Raw genomic sequence first — 17,190 nt, 5'->3', positions numbered from 1 at the left:
AATTAGGTAAAAAAACTACTAATAGCCTAACTTGCTTATAATACTATATATAATAAAAGCATAAAGCTTATATTAGCTTATACTAAATTTAGATTTATATTAAATATATATTATAATATATAATAAGAAAAATTAATTAATTTAATTATTATACTTAAAAGTAATAATCTTAAAAACCTATATAAAGAAATAAAAATAGAACTTAAATTTATTAGAAAATATATAAAAAACTATTATAACCTAAAATAATTAAAAGGATTAATTTTTTAAAGGGAGATATAATTTACCTAGCTATAAAAAATATTAAAATAGATTAACTAACTTATAAATTAGATTATATATTTATTAGCTCTTATAAGGTATTATAAAAAATCTTAGAAAATAACTATAAATTAAATCTACTACTAAAAATTAGTTTCTATTAAGTCTTTTATATTTTATTACTTAAATTAGTAGTAGATATACTATAAATTAAAATAGGTAATAAACTATAAGAAATCTTAGGATATAAAGTCTATAAAGTAGAGGCTATTAGAAATACTTATAAAATAAATAATTAAAGAGAATACTAAATAAAATAGAAAAACTACTTAGAAAATAAAAATATATAAAAACTACTAAAATACCTTATTAATACCTCGTAACTCTTAAAGAACTTTTATTAATATTAAATAAAGGAAAAGTATTAAGAAATTATTACCTAAACCTAAAGTAGATTAACTAATATTATTTAGGATATAAGCTACCTAAAGATCTTAAAGTAATATATCTTTATATATATTTAAATTAAATAGGATTATATCCTATTAATCTACTTCCTAAAGGCTATAATAAGTAGCCTTAAAATACTTTTCCTTTATATAAGTATAAATTTTATAAATCCTTAATAAATAACTAGTAGCTAATACTAAATAAGATTATAATATTATTTTTTCCTTTATAAAGCTTAAGAAGATTTTTACTTATTTTATCTTTATTATTCTCTAATTTCTTTTTTTATTTTATTAAATTTATAATTATTATAATTAGTAAGATGAAGTAAAAATAAGATATAATAATAAAAGGTTTAAGTTAGACCTTACTAAAAGAAAACTAATATTAATTAAGATAATAGGCCTTAAGGATAAGACTACTAAAGAGGAGAGATTATATTATAATCTTAGTAGTTATAGTATATATACCCTATAAAAATCTTTACCTTAATAACTAATTAGAATAGGACTAATAAATATAAGACTAATAGTACTTTAGGATTATATTATTCTAGGACTAATAATAACCTTATATTATATTACTCTTATATAATTATTATTAATATATAAAATATATTTATTAGCCTTTTATAGATTCTAGCTTATTAGCTATTAATAAAACTTCTTTATATTAATTAAGCCTAATATGCATTAAGTCTACTATTAAGAGATATAATACTTTAATAAGCTTAGTAATACACCTTATATAATCTACTAATAATAAACCTAGTATAGCTTAGTTTATCTATAGTTAGAAACTAACTATTATAAAGCTAATTAGGCTATATTTAAAGATAATTATCCTAATTAGGCTTAATCTGCCTCTTAAAAAGAAGTTTATTTTAATAGTTTTAGCTATCTTATATAATATATAATAATCTTTACCTTTAGCTTACTTTAATATTAGTCTAATTATATTAATAAAATTATAATTAGTTATATAATAGCCCTAATTAGGCTATAAGCTATTATATAATATTTTATTAGTAGCTATAATTAATATTAATAAGTATAATTAGAAGTTAGTTTAGGGAATATACTTTATAATAAATAGGCTAGGTATATTCTTTAGGTAAGATAAAAAAAGAAAGATAACTTAATTACTAAGAGTAGGCCTATAACTAGTATTAATATTATATAGTTAAGGTAATAATTATACTATTAAGGTAAATAAACTATATATAATTTTAAATTCTATAATAATAGCCTACTATAGGGGTCTTATTATTTAAGCCTTTATAGAAAAGTTAAGAAGCTTAATAGCCTTATATAAGGCTAATAATAAGGAAAAAAAAAAAAAAAAAACCTAATTAATTACTTAAAATAAGGTTAAGGTATATTAAGATAATAGCAGGCTGTTATTAATAGTATTATATTAGGTAGTAGTAATAATTTATATTAGGTATAATTTATAAAATTAAAATATATAATTAAGTTAATTAAATTAATAATTTAAAAGTTAAAATACCTATTAAGTAATATATAAAGTAAAGCTAAAGGTATTAAAGTAAAATAATAAAATAAGATTCTTATTTTTAATATTTTTTTTTTTTCCTTATTATTAGCCTTATATAAGGCTATTAAGCTTTTTAACTTTTCTATAAAGGCTTAAATAGTAAGACCCCTATAGCAGGCTATTATTACAGAATTTAAAATTATATAAGGTTTATCTGCCTTAATAGCATAATTACTGCCTTAACCAGGCAGTATTAATGCCAGCTGCAGGCCCACTCTTAGCAGTTAGGTCACCCTTCTTCCTTTATCCTACCTAAAGGACTGGTCTTTAAACGACCTTTGAAACATACCGCGCCTGGTCCATCCATCACAAAGTACGTTCCCCAAACTGACTTCCTCTTCTGGTCACACTTACTAACATCAATCATAGCCACTGACACAATGCCTATACGCAACAGCCTGCAGCCCGATCAGGGCTATTACACAACCAACCACAATCTTATCGATATAATCAGACCGGTGCTAGAGCAAGCTAAGGGCAAAGATTACTGCATATTATATAAGATAGCCAAAGCTATCAGGATAAACTTCTCTTTAAGGGGCAAATTAAGCCTAATTAGGATAGCTATCTTTAAATGCAGCCTAATTAGCTTAATTAGTTATATAGATCTAGATTACCTAGGTAGTATAATATCTCTGACCTGGCTAGCCAGAGAGCTATCTAGATTAAAGAAGCTAGAAGAAGCCCTACGGCAAGGCTAGTCTCTTAAGGCAGAAGAGGCAGCTTTCCTTGCTGCATTCACAGGCCTGAACTCAGCCCGGTACAAAGAGTGGCTCAAGAACGTAATCATCGAGGCCGAATAGGTACTCTGCATCCTCCCTCTCGTACAGAAGTAAAGGGAGTCTGCGCACAGCGTTAGATAAACGCGGGGTAAAGGCGGGGTTCAGAAATTCTGTCAAAGTCAGAATTGAAGGAATTGGTTTGACTTTTATATAAGTTAGTTAGCGAAAGTCAGATTGACCTCTATTAATTGAATGCACGTGGTGTGGCATGTGACTAATCGACCTTGCGTATAAGAATAGATCTAGTGAAATCAGTAGAAAAGCAGTGGTTTAAACTGGGGAAGAGGTTTTTATAAGAATATATCCTTTAGGTCTTAGGATTATATAATCTAAGGTAAGGCTAGTTATCTTAATAGCTTATTATATAATAAGAGAAATATCTTATTAATACTTATAAATAAAGGCTATTTATTTAATTAGATTTTAAGATTTATAATATTAATTATATAATTTATGAACTTAATAATTATATTATTAAATATAATATATAATACCTTATCTTATAGTTATATTTAAAAATATCTTATTTTTTTTATTTATAACTTTAATATTACTTTTCTTTTAATAAGTATCTTAACTTTTAAATAAAAATTAAAAATAAATATAATTAAATAATATTAAATTTTATATTATATAATTTAATTTAATTTATTATAAATTTATTAACTTTATCTTAAACTTTAATTTTAATATTTAAATTAATTAATAAATATTAAAAAAAGAAAAAAAAAACTTAAATATTATAATATTAATAAAAGTAAGGGAGGTAAGGCTTACTCATATACGTCCTTTTACTCCTCAAGTTTTAAGCTCTCGGCGTTTTACTAGTCTCTTCTCGTCATAGAGTCAGAGCTTGGTCCGTAATCGGGCAGACCCCTCCAAAATTTACTCACAGGCCAGCACAACCAAGATCCCCTGCTCCACCAATCCACAGTCAACGAACAACTTCCAACCTCAACTCAATAGAATCCTCGCGACCAAGAAGCAAGCGAATCTTGGATCATCTTGAGGCCTGCTGTGACCATGGCTCAAGCCGAGAGACAAGATCCGACTCGGATCTTAATTCTAGGCGAGCCCAATATCATCGTCGATCACGGCCTGTGGCTTAACTTTGTTGTTGATGACCTCCTCCAGAACACGCCTACGTCGACCTACGTCCTCATCACAGATACCAATCTTTTCGACACATATGTGCCTGCCTTCCAAGCTCGTTTCGAGGCCGCTTCCCAGGCAACAGCCACTCGGCTGCTCACGTACACCATCCCACCAGGAGAGGCTTCCAAGAGCCGTGAGACAAAGGCCGAGATAGAGGATTGGATGCTCTCCCAGCAATGCACCCGCGACACGGTCATTATAGCTCTTGGTGGAGGTGTTATGGGAGATATGATCGGCTATGTTGCAGCTACCTTCATGCGTGGTGTCCGCTTCGTCCAAGTTCCCACGACATTGCTCGCCATGGTTGACTCATCGATTGGTGGAAAGACTGCCATTGATACTCCAATGGGCAAAAACCTTGTCGGCGCTTTCTGGCAGCCGAAGCGTATCTATATTGACTTGACGTTCCTCGAGACGTTGCCCGCCCGCGAGTTCATCAATGGTATGGCTGAGGTTGTCAAAACCGCCGCTATTTGGAATGAGACTGAGTTTACTGTTCTGGAGGAATCAGCAGCTCGCATCCTTGAATGCGTTCGATCCAAGGGCGAAAGCCGCCTGGACCCCATCCGAGATGTGCTGAAGCGCATCGTTATCGGCTCAGCGGGCGTCAAAGCAGAGGTTGTGTCTAGTGATGAACGAGAGGGTGGTCTCCGTAATCTTCTCAACTTCGGTCACTCCATTGGCCACGCATTCGAGGCTATCTTGACGCCACAACTTCTCCACGGCGAGGCCGTTGCCATCGGCATGGTCAAGGAAGCAGAGCTCGCACGTCACCTTGGTGTTTTGCGTCCCGGTGCAGTTGCCAGGCTAGTCAAGTGCATCGCCAGTTACGATCTTCCAACCTCACTCCGTGACAAGCGTATCATCAAGCTGACAGCTGGTAAGAAGTGTCCTGTGGATGTTCTTCTTGAAAAGATGGGTGTAGATAAAAAGAACGATGGAAAGAAGAAGAAGATTGTTCTGCTCTCGGCCATTGGCAAGTGTCACGAGCCACGCGCCAGCGTCGTGGAAGACAAGGTAATCCGGACCATCTTGTCATCATCCATTCGAGTCACCCCTGGTGTTCCTAAAGATCTAAACGTCACAGTGGCTCCGCCAGGCTCAAAGAGCATCTCCAACCGAGCTCTCATCCTAGCCGCCCTCGGTTCAGGAACTTGCCGCATCAAGAACCTCCTCCATTCTGATGATACCGAGTACATGCTTTCGGCCATCCATCAGCTCGGGGGCGCATCTTACTCCTGGCAAGAAGCTGGAGAGGTCCTGGTCGTTGAAGGCAAGGGTGGCAATCTGCGAGCAAGCAAAGACCCTCTTTATTTGGGGAATGCCGGCACAGCATCCCGCTTCCTGACTACCGTTGTCGCCCTTGCCTCCCCTAGCCAGGAATCTCGTGTCAACGTTCTGACCGGCAATGCAAGAATGCAGGTTCGTCCGATCGGCGCACTGGTTGATGCCTTACGCTCCAACGGTGTCGAAATCGAGTATCTTGGTAAAGAGAACAGTCTACCCTTGCGAATTGATGCCGCTGGTGGATTCAGGGGGGGGGACATCGAGCTTGCCGCGACCATTTCATCACAATACGTTTCATCAATTCTCATGGCCGCTCCTTACGCCAAGAACCCTGTAACACTGCGTCTGGTTGGAGGCAAGCCTATCTCCCAGCCCTACATCGATATGACTATTACTATGATGGCCTCCTTCGGTATCAACGTGGAGGTTTCTTCGGATGAGCCCAACACCTATCATATCCCTCAGGGTACTTATAAGAATCCTCAGGAGTACACCATTGAGAGTGACGCGAGTTCTGCGACTTACCCGCTTGCAGTTGCCGCCATCACTGGCACCAAGTGTACAATTCCCAATATTGGCTCAGAGTCCCTGCAGGGGGATGCCCGCTTCGCTGTTGATGTCCTGAAGCCTATGGGCTGTTATGTTGAGCAGTCTGACCACTCCACAACTGTCACTGGTCCTGCCCCTGGTCAACTCAAGGGCCTTGCTCACGTTGATATGGAGCCCATGACAGACGCATTCCTCACGGCGTCAGTCCTGGCCGCTGTCGCTTCGGGGACAACTCGAATCACGGGCATTGCTAATCAACGCGTCAAAGAGTGTAACCGGATTGCTGCTATGAAGGACCAGCTTGCAAAGTTTGGCGTGCAATGTAATGAGCTTGAGGATGGCATTGAGGTGCTCGGCAAGGGCCAAGGTGGCAGTGTAGTGACGCCAAAGGTTGGTATTCATTGCTATGATGACCATCGTGTTGCGATGAGCTTTAGTGTCCTTGCGGTTGCCTCGCCTGGCCCTGTAGTCATCACGGAGAGGGAATGCGTTGGCAAGACCTGGCCAGGGTGGTGGGACATTCTCTCCCAAGCTTTCAAGGTCGACCTGGTCGGTGAAGAGCCAGATGTTGATGACGATGACCACGAGAGTCAAGAGGCAGTTTTGGAACGCTCAGTCTTCATCATCGGAATGCGAGGCGCCGGTAAGACTACCGCTGGTAACTGGATGGCCAAGCTTCTGGGTTGGAAATTCATCGACTTGGATCAGGAGCTGGAGAGGCGTGCTGGGCGGACGATTCCCGAAATGATCAGGGGTGACCGTGGGTGGGAGGGTTTCCGTGCGGACGAGCTGGCACTTCTGCAGGATGTCATGGAGAACAACAAGACTGGCCATATCTTCTCTTGTGGTGGCGGTCTGGTCGAGACTCCGGAGGCCAGAGAGATGCTCAAGAGCTACGGCAAAAGCGGTGGCAACGTCTTGTTAGTCCACCGCGACACCGACCAAGTGGTTGAATATCTCAACCGTGATAAAACCCGGCCGGCCTACACCAGTGAGATTCGGCAGGTCTATTTGCGCCGCAAGGACTTCTACAACGAGTGCAGCACACATATTTACTACAGTCCGCACTCCGAATCGTCTGGCTCCAAGGCGGAGATTCCCTCCGACTTCCAACAATTCGTGCATTCTATTGCGGGCAGAAACTCTCATTTCAAGGACGTTTTGAACAAAGACTATAGTTTCTTTGTGTCTCTGACTGTGCCTGACGTAGACGAGGCTGTTGCCCTAGTGCCAGAGGTTGTGGTTGGCTCTGACGCAGTCGAGCTAAGGGTTGATCTGCTCCAGGATCGTTCCATTGACTCTGTTACTCGTCAGATCTCGACTCTTCGCGCCTCAGCGAAGAAACCTATCGTTTTCACGTTGAGGACCGAGTCTCAGGGTGGTAAATTCCCTGACAGTGCCTACGAGGAAGGTCTCCAACTCTACCGCCTGGCTTTGCAGATGGGTCTGGAGTACGTCGATGTTGAAATGACGCTTCCCGACGACATCATCCAGTCTATAACAGAATCTCGCGGGTATTCACGCATAATCGCCTCTCACCATGACCCGAAGGGTACTATGTCTTGGAAGAATGCGTCGTGGATTCAGTACTACAACCGGGCTCTCCAGTACGGCGATGTCATCAAGTTGGTTGGTATTGCTCGCACTCCCGAGGACAACTTCGACCTTGCCAAATTCAAAGCTCGGATGCAGGAAGCGCAGAAGACACCCATGATTGTCATGAACATGGGCAAAGCTGGCAAGTTGAGTCGTGTACTGAACCGGTTCTTGACGCCCGTGTCTCATCCGGCCCTACCCTTCAAGGCCGCACCAGGCCAGATGTCCGCGGCTGAGATACGCCGTGCTCTGGCATTACTCGGCGACCTGGACCCATACAATTTCTATCTGTTTGGAAAGCCCATCTCAGCATCGCGCTCGCCTGCTCTTCACAACACCTTGTTCGAGCAGATGGGTCTACCTCATCAGTACCATCGTCTTGAGACGGACAAAATCGAGGACGTACGTGAAGTGCTGAGGTCTTCTGATTTTGGAGGCGCCTCGGTCACCATACCTCTTAAGTTGGACATCATGAGTCAGGTTGACGAGCTCTCTGATGCAGCTCGGGCCATCGGAGCTGTCAACACCGTTGTTCCCTTAGGTAAAGCTGACACCAATGGCCATCGACGACTTTTGGGAGACAACACAGACTGGAGAGGCATGGTACACGCTCTTCATGACGCCGGTATCGAGGAACAGGCAGACTCGGATACAAGGGGGGCAGCCATGGTCGTGGGCTCTGGCGGAACTACCCGAGCTGCCGTCTTTGCACTGCACTCTCTGGGGTTCAGCCCGATTTACATTGCCGCTCGTAACCAGGCCAAGGCAGACGCACTTGCAGCCGACTTCCCCAGTGATTACAGTCTACAAGGCCTGAGCCAGGCTTCAGACATAGACAAGGTCTCGCCGAACGTCAAGGTCGTCATCAGTACTATTCCCGCTGATCGGCCTATCGACCCAATTCTGCGGGAGCTCGTAGCTGTCGTGCTCAGTCGGCCAGCTATTAACGAAGAGCGCCGAGTCCTCCTCGAGATGGCATACAAACCCAGCCATACCCCGATAATGCAGTTGGCAGAGGATGCCGGTAACTGGACCACAATTCCAGGGCTAGAGGTTCTTGCCTCTCAGGGGTGGTATCAGGTAAGTTCACTTATGACATGACTATAGTTTGTCTGTGGTAGGAAGGATAGTTCACCCAACTAATCTGGTCTATTTCAGTTTGAGCTCTGGACGGGAATTACACCCCTTTACAAGGACGCCCGCGCAGCCGTTCTGGCCTGTGATGGAAGGCCTTGACTCGAATAAAACAACGGCGACGTAATTTGGCACAAATTGTGGGCTCCTGCGATGCCAGCCACTTTGTTTCTGCTTGCTGGGGCGCTCAGATATAAGGTGCAAGAAGACTATGGCGTTGGTGGAGAGATCAGTTGAGTTGAGTTGAGCTAAGGAAGGGGTATGGCTATGGTGCGGTGCGGTGCGGTGCGGTGCGGTGCGGTGCGGTGAGGTGAGGTGTGCGTTACTATTCACAGAGAGAATGCATGTTGTTCATTACTACGTCGTTCGGTCAGATGTTGCTGCTTCTGGTAAAGATGGGGAAAATGGAGTGCCCCAAGCTGTGACGTTATTCAGACTACCTACGCTACCTAATGCCGTGCCGCAAAGAGGCATATGTGCAACTCCGTACCCTAAATTTTTAAGAATTGCGTCAAGTGGATATCTGTGACGAAATTACACTTGTGAAACCGAACAAGAACTTGAAGAGTTTACCAGAAAGAACAACATGATGATGCTTGCTATGGGGCCATCGGACTAGTTTATGCAGACTACTTTCAAATATTACGGTGATGGTTAGTTAAGCAACGACGTCACGAGGGTTACAGTTCCCTTGCTCCTCTCTGCATGGGTCTAGATATAGCAATGTTTCGGTTTCCTTGCAACGACAAAAGGTAGCGGAGGGTGAGCTTGATACTGATCGGCAGTAGAATAAATCGCATCCATCATCAATGCACACTTATGATCGATTTCAAGGGTCAGATCTGCAGTGTTAGCTAGCGCCAACTGTTTATGAGCATCTAAACTTAGGGGTTGCTTACTTGCAGCATTAATATGCATCACGGTATGGCTATCATTAGGCGCTGGGGGAAGAAATTGCATGTCTTTCATCATGATAATCTTTTTCTGTTGTGTCGCATTATATCATACATCATCTATAATTGTCGCTTATCTCCAAAAATAACAAAGTACAGCAATGAGCTAACCCTTGCTGTTTCCGACCATGTTCAACGGCTGAAGCGCTATTGGTCTTTCCTGTCAATGCAGTCATCAGGCATCATGACGTTGAACTCGCAGAAGCGACTCAAATTCCAATCCTAGGTATCATCTGCCCAAAGGGACAAAGACAAAACTCGCTGTAGTAAACAAAACCCAAACGCTCCTGTTTTCTTTTTGTCTAGACCAGTTCCCAATCAATCCAATCCAATTCAATCCAACCTTTTCCATAATAAACATGAGGTAGTTCTGGCCGGCCAGATGACCTGGTACAAGAGATAGATACACATACAAGTCGCATAGGAAATATCCTTCGATGAGGTGCCAAAACAAACGAAACAACTGGAATCAGGATAATGTACAATGACAACGAATGACAGTCCGCTATCCATGACGGACGCCATGTCATCATAAGGGAGTATCGGGGAGGGATGCTGGTCGGTGACTGAGACTTGGGTGGGCCCATATGATGTCACAACCGTAATGGGTGGGTGGCTCATGACGTAGCCAGATTGACCGGAAAGGACCCTTCCTGCAGGAGGGACCCTTGGACCCACCTGCCCGCACTAGGGCCTAGGGCGCTATCGGTTTGGCACTTTGTCGACCAACCCGATTCAAGCAAACTGAAGCCTTGCGGTGATCGGTCCACAACCGCCAAGCCTTGTTTCGACGGTGGTCAACGTCATGCGGCATCATCTAGGGGGCCCAGAGTAACGGCACGGCGCCAATCCTGGGGTGCCTTGAACCGTCTTCAGGGGGTTCTCATCGGCAGGAGACTTGTCTCTGGGCGAGTATGCTATGCTGGCCGGCTGGCCTGTTGAGCCGGGGCACGCACGCATGGGTGCAACTCAAGCACCGGCTCGTCGACGATGCTTGCCTGGAAGTTCCACGTCCGGATGACATACGCGATAGTGCCTGGTTAGAGCATCCGCACGGCTGAATGTCTTCTCCTCAGTGCAAAGGTCACATCGCACCTTTTGCTTGCGAGCGTTGTGGATGGTGTCCTCATGGCGAGTAAGATCATATGGTCTAGAGAAGACAGTGTTGCAGGGCTTGCCAGTGCTTGGGTTAATCCGGTCGCAACGATGAGGGCCCGCCTGCGTGTTCAACAATGCAGATGTCATACCCATATTGCGAGGTTGCGAAGGCCCAAGGTTCTGGGTCTGTCGGTGGCCTTCCCGCTTGTGCTTCTGAAGTAGCGCTGGAGTTTCAAATCGCAATGTGCAGCCATGATATGTGCAAGTGTAAGTGCCGCCGTCAGCAGCAGTACTGCCGGGACGGGTTGCAGGAGTGACATTCCGCGATTCGTTCGAGCTCGATCCAGCGGAGCTCAGGCGAGGTGGTGTCTCGTGGTTCATCCGCGGGTGTGCGATGAACGGGTATTGTTGAGGCACTGAAATTCCATTGGCTGCATGCGATGACAGGAAGTTGAAGTGGTTTTGGCTGTGGGTGTCGTGCATAGATTCTTGAGAGCTAACCATAGACTTTGGGAACTGGTCCAGATCGAAGCCCGAAGAACTCTGAGGAAACAAAGGGAAATTGTTGTCACCCTCGGACTCGTTGAACTCAAGAATAGCATCCTTGGGAGAGATGGTCTTGGGAGTCTCGGGCTCCTGCTTCATGTTCATCTGTTGACGCATGACCTGAGCATCTTGGTGTGCCTTGTTCTGCTCGCGCATACGCTGTGCACTGTTGAACGTCAAGTTCTGTGGAAGTCCATGGTTGCCAAAATCATGGGCGGGAGACGGGGCGAGAGGCGACCCAGTTCTGAAAGGCGACCTATCTCGCGAGTTGCTAGAGACTGGCGATTGAGCTGCACTTAGATGCTGGTTGTTGGCGGCATTGAGTCGCTGACTGAAGACATCGTTTGTAGGTGATAAAGATACCTGAGTTTGCGAGGGAGGAGTTGATGTGATGGCAAAGTTGGGGCTGTAGAGTTCGTCTGCATAAATGTCTGTCATGGTTCTGTCAAGTTTTGGAGCATTGGCAAAACCTGGATAATAAGAATGTGAGCTTGTGTTCATGGACATGAGGCCGTCATCGAGAGCATTACCTTTTCGCCTTCTCTCCGAGTTGTCTGCTTCGCCAACTGTAGGAGTAGCAGGTGAGTCACCCGCGATGGAACTCGCCACTGAGGCAGGGTGTGACCGCAATGAGCCACCAGAGAAGTCGGGAGCTTGCATCAAAGTCCGGTCCATTCTTGGCTTGCTGCTTGGTCCTGATAGAGTGATTGGATATGCCATCTCAGGCATAGCATTCTGCTCCAAGCCTCCGCAAGTCTGGTATCCAGTATAGGGAGCCATCGACTTGGCCAGGTGATAATATGAGGAGTTGCTCTGATCGTTTGTGTCGGTGATTGCAATATGTGGGTTCGATGTGTTGTGGTTGAAGGGCGAGGCAGGCCCAGCTGTTGAAGACCCTAGAGACGACAAAGAAGACTCGCGCTGATGAGTCCCACGAGGCAACCTGTGAGTCTGCTGGGCAAGTGCTCCCCAAGTTTCAGGCTGCATGAGGTCGGTGGGAAGTTGTTGACTAAAAGCAGTGATCTCGTCTTCGTAAGTCGGTCGAGGAAGGTCAGAATAGGCGGCAGAGTTGTATTCGGTATGGCAGTTCTGAGGGTAGGGATACTGCTGGTGCTGCTGAGAGTGGGAAGAGTTGTGTTGTAGTTGTTGTTGGAGCTGAAGTTGCTGTTGATGTAGTCGAGGGATCGATAACATGGTGATGTTGTAAAAGATGAGTTTATGTTTAGAGTTGGGAGAAAGTGGCGAAAGGCGGGAATGGTCGCTTTTTAAAGAAAGCAGGGACCGTTTAGATGAGCAAGGTGTGAGTGATGGAAGCCAAAAGACTGATGGATAAGGTAGGTACAGAACAGTGCTGGAGTCGATGAAGTCACTAGGTGCACCCCCACCGGGCCGAGACTAAAAAAGACCCTGGGCCCACTCGATGATGCACAGGACAACACCGAGGCCGGGATCTGGAAAGAATTGCTGGGTACCTAGCGTATGCCCCAGCAGCAGACCTGGAAGAGGGTACCGCAGCAGGGAGTGAGTGAGTGAGGTCGATTTGCGGTATGTAACCCGGTATATGTAATGGTGGTGTGGGCTTGACGACTCTTGGACAATTGGATGCGATGAGGGTGGGTGCCGTGTGCGTGTGGTATGCAACCTCGACAGGTTGTGAAGTAATTAATGTACCACGGTAGGTAAGTATGTCGTGGTGTGTGGATAATGTATATCGTCACGTCAGACTCGAAGCCGTTGTCTTGCTTCATTTTTTTCCCTAGGTCAGCGGCGGATTGGCAGTTATGCGACGCACTACTACGTAGGTATGTGTGTAGTGTAGTGCACTCACTTGCTCCTGGTGAAATAATTGATGAATGATGGCTGATTGATCATGGATGATGATGCTGATGATGATGATGTCTGTCTGGGTCACCATTCGATATGACCATATGGCTGCTGATCTTCCCGCTGCTTCAGGTCGCTTCCAGTCCCTTCCTCAATGGTGCACTGACGATAATTTGCGACCGTATAATCCTCTCCTCTTGATTTCAAATATCCCGTCAGTCCCATCGCATCCCGTCCCTCTTCCTCTCCCTCCTCGCGAGACGAGCAAACCGAACAGCGAGGTGTTGACTGACTGACTAATTGGGCCCCGAGACTCATCAAAGCCCCCAAGCCTCCCGCAACGGACATGTCCACTCCACTCCGGGGATCCAGAGATGCATGCCCGTATCAAGCAATGGTACGTATCATTTTAGGTTTGTTCAAGGTTCGGGTTCAAGGGCCAAGGCCAGCTTGCACCCAAGGCTGCAGGGCTCTGGCGCCGATAGGGGCCCATCAGAACCGGTGCCCAATAGGCTCTCTCAATTCCTTGGACTCTGACGCTGCTCAAGAAAATCTTAGCCTGGCCCAGCACGCTCGAGTTTTTTTTCGACCTCTTGAAGGGTTCCACTGACGTAGTCTAGCCCCGCCGATCCTTTCTTTCACCTTTGTTTTGTGATGCGATACGTATCCCCTCGCGCTGGCTCCCTCGCACAGCCACACCTCATGGTTTGTCATCTGGTTCCGACGCCACTCTTTCAGATTCCGCCACACTCTATGCGAATCTCTACCCCACCATTTGTAATCACATGATGACTCTTGGCCAAGGTCACATGAGACATGTCGTCGTATGTTGATTCATCACGGTTCGACATTTCGACCTAGCTGCCAGTTGTTGGCCAGTCCTGGGGAGCCTTGGAACTCAAATCAGGGGAGCTAAGAAAAATATTTGCAGAGTCGTCGTATGACACGCCCTATGGTGTGACTAACCATACCATGCATGTACATGTATGTGACTGTCTCGTTGATTCAAGACAACACCTGTTCAAGCGTTACCACCTATCCGGAGGATACTGCTCGATAGGGTAAAGACACAAAAACAAGAAAGAAAAAATCTCTATCCCATCCTACCTATTGATCATGGGGATACGGTGTACACACTCGCTCGATGCAGGAACCGACCCTGGTAGCATCTCGCTGGTCGGGAAAAGTTCAACAATCGATGAAATGAAATGATATAATTGGATGAGCATTTCTTCAAACTCTTCGTTACAGTGCATTCTCGGCCTGACCGATCCGCTATCAGCCGTCGGATGCTATCGGACTTTGTGCTCCAGCCAATCAGACGTGTGGCTCATTGGAAGCTAAGCCACAAGCACTGATTTTAGAGTCTATTGTTAAGCTGCCCAGATCGATCTTGTTTGGTCCCACCTGTTTCTAGAAGCCTTTGTGTTCTGTCTCTCCGCGAACTGACTGAGCTGCCTCCATGTCCCAGCACAACGGGTTTTCCGGCACGATTAACTCCTCGGACAGCTTTGGTGATCACTTCGGTTCCCCGATGCTCGGACAGCACTTCCCATTATAGATGATCAGGGAGCGTGTGACTCTTTCTGATAATAATACCTATCCGGAAAGATGCATGAGTATGTAGGTAGGCAGGCAATAAATCCGCAAACGCTCCGGGGGTGATAACTCGGCACTTTGAACCAGGATAATATGGATGGAACTTACGGGCCATAGGCACGAAATTAAAATCCTTCATCGTTGGAACCACCCTACCTACCTGGGTCTGTGTAAAACATGCAAGATGTAGTTACATGTCATTTAGGCTGGGGGTGCGACTTTGTCGGCAAAAGCTCATGACTTTGAGTTGCACCGCCATGTTCATCTCGATCTTGCTTCCCCGGTCCGAGAACTAAGAAGTGACATGTACAGTCTCTACTGCAACGTGAAATGAATGTCAGCTAATTCTCAGCTCTACCAAACGTTTAGCCATAGTGTGGCCTACCTGGGACTAGGTGCTGCTCTTCCGTCCGCTGGGTCCGCGTAGGGCTGGCGGCGAAATTTCAGCACAGTACCCGTGCCCGCAACGGCGGCGGCTGAGGCCGGCACCGGGCGATCCATCTATCACTATTGGAGTCTGAGCATCTATCTCCCTACCCGCGCACAGTATATTCGGTGGCTTATAGTAACTACCGATAGTCTTTACCGCCTGTCCGTGCTCAACTCCGGTGTGAGTAACATGCCAATGTGTTTCCTCCAGCACTAGATACGATGCAATTTGCACATAAGCATCTTGTCAGCCATCCGGCTCTTCAGCCCTCCGATTTATTTGTCGTCGGCGAACAGGATGAGTAAAAGATTAACAGAGATGAGCAATTTCTAAGCTGCGTGAGAAATAATGCTCGAGGCATTGTTATGCTACGTTACAGGGGTCTTAAACAGTACACTATTCGATTCGATGTAAGCCGGTACCGGCTGACTGGTTAAGGCGTTTCTCTGTACGACATGGTTGTTCCATCATTGCTTCCAGATATCCATCTCGAAATCTACAGCACATTTGTTAGCCGTACAGATAGATCTGATCTTTGATTTCCAGCTTCCACCGTTCGGCTTGTCCGTGTGGGGGGGAGGCTCATGCCTGCATAGCTTAATGACAAACCCCATTGCCGAGAGTTGGGCTATGAATTTGGCCATGGCCATTATCTCCGTCGCTCTCGGGTTTCCAGAGTAATCCGATCATGTCTAACTTCTCGAGCCATTTGTAATCCCCGTCATCATTTAGCCACCTTCAAGGCTGAGTAATAGTTGATCAATGCCAACGTTTTTCTCTCCTGTATACATTTGAATACTACCAAGGCATGAGCCAAGATGGGGAATTCCACCCCCGGTTGTGTCTGCGTCTGCGTCTGCGGCGGCCTCTAATTTTAGCAAACATCCACGTGGTCCAGGCCCGACGATCCTTTGTTCTCGCCACCCGTAGGCTCCGTAATCCGATACCTTCGGCCGATTGACAAGAGCACGAGATGTATCCGAATATTGATCTATCAAGTGACATGCGTGCCTAGATCTGTTTGCCCTTGCTTCGTATCTACGGGGTGCAAATACGTTACGTATCGGCGAATTTCAGAGCCATCAATTTCACTCCTGCCGCAGTTGCCAAGGTCCAGGATACTGATCACAAGGTGAGGTATAGATTGTTCCAGAACCGTATCTGTTCAGTCATTGAGGCCTGTTGCGTTCATATTATCTCGACAGGTCCCGATGAATACGCAGTGAAGTGACTCATTGGTGAAGGCAGTGCAACAGCGGTTATTGAGAGGCTACCAGCTGTCTCCAACTTGACACTCAGTTTTTTGGCGTCGTCCTTCAGGGTAGGCTGAGACTTTGGCAGTCTGTGATGCGAGTGAGCCAATACATTGACATTGAGACCAACAATAGAATTGTGTTTTTTTAAGAGGTGTCATTTGGGGCTGCTATGGCTGGGTGCTGATGTTTTCGACGCGCGCCTTATGTCGAAGCCAGCCGTCAAACATCTCTCCACTGTTAAAATGTCTAAGTGGTGCTTTGCCTGTTGTAGACCTCGACCTACGTTTCTCCCGGAAGCCAAACTTTGGATACTGATGTGCACGGAGTTCTTTGATGCGTAATATAGTGAGAGAGAGGCAGTTTGCTTCAACGACATGGAATATGAAAGTCGTCTAAAACTGTTCCAGAACGCGAGTATTAGAAGTCATCTACAAAGAAGGGAGATAACGCCAAACCACGCGACCTTAGCCGCATCCTTCCATCCAAATATACCCTCTGAAGCTCTACGACAATATACCCATCAACTTGGAGTAGGTGGAAAGCTGCACGGCGCACTTATTGACGATAATAGATAAATGAAGATAGGCAATACTTCATAAAATGCCATCAGCTATCCTAATCGTGAGGTAATCAAACGCGTTCATGAAAGCATTGTTGGCGACCTAAGTCCGTAAACGTGTCACAACGGCATGTAGCAGGTAGGACATCCACTC

At 44.9% G+C, this 17,190-nt stretch overlaps 2 protein-coding genes across 2 annotated transcripts; one reads left to right on the top strand and one right to left on the bottom strand.

Annotated features, from left to right (window-relative positions):
• The first annotated feature begins 3,985 nt into the window (after positions 1 to 3,985).
• Positions 3,986 to 8,992, top strand: FOBCDRAFT_52167 (EPSP synthase-domain-containing protein). The gene is made up of 2 exons (XM_031189971.3): positions 3,986 to 8,717; positions 8,796 to 8,992. Exons 1-2 carry the CDS (start codon positions 4,074 to 4,076, stop codon positions 8,871 to 8,873), a joined length of 4,722 nt encoding a protein of 1,573 aa, XP_031033956.2. The 5' UTR covers positions 3,986 to 4,073; the 3' UTR covers positions 8,874 to 8,992.
• A 1,527-nt stretch (positions 8,993 to 10,519) lies between these two features.
• On the bottom strand, positions 10,520 to 12,631 carry FOBCDRAFT_52163 (uncharacterized protein). The gene has a single exon (XM_054706843.2). It carries the CDS (start codon positions 12,560 to 12,562, stop codon positions 10,694 to 10,696), a length of 1,869 nt encoding a protein of 622 aa, XP_054562818.1. The 5' UTR covers positions 12,563 to 12,631; the 3' UTR covers positions 10,520 to 10,693.
• Between the last annotated feature and the right edge of the window lie 4,559 nt (positions 12,632 to 17,190).

The sequence above is a fragment of the Fusarium oxysporum genome, chromosome IX (genome assembly GCF_013085055.1).
Source record: "Fusarium oxysporum Fo47 chromosome IX, complete sequence".
Taxonomy (NCBI): domain Eukaryota; kingdom Fungi; phylum Ascomycota; class Sordariomycetes; order Hypocreales; family Nectriaceae; genus Fusarium; species Fusarium oxysporum.
This window is presented reverse-complemented; position numbering and strand designations above follow the sequence as displayed.

Bases quoted from the DNA above. Each gene is read 5' to 3' on its own strand.
- FOBCDRAFT_52167 (XM_031189971.3), top strand. From the start codon at position 4,074: ATGGCTCAAGCCGAGAGACAAGATCCGACTCGGATCTTAATTCTAGGC. The intron at 8,718-8,795 runs GTAAGTTCACTT...GGTCTATTTCAG, and splicing joins CCTCTCAGGGGTGGTATCAG to TTTGAGCTCTGGACGGGAAT.
- FOBCDRAFT_52163 (XM_054706843.2), bottom strand. From the start codon at position 12,562: ATGTTATCGATCCCTCGACTACATCAACAGCAACTTCAGCTCCAACAA.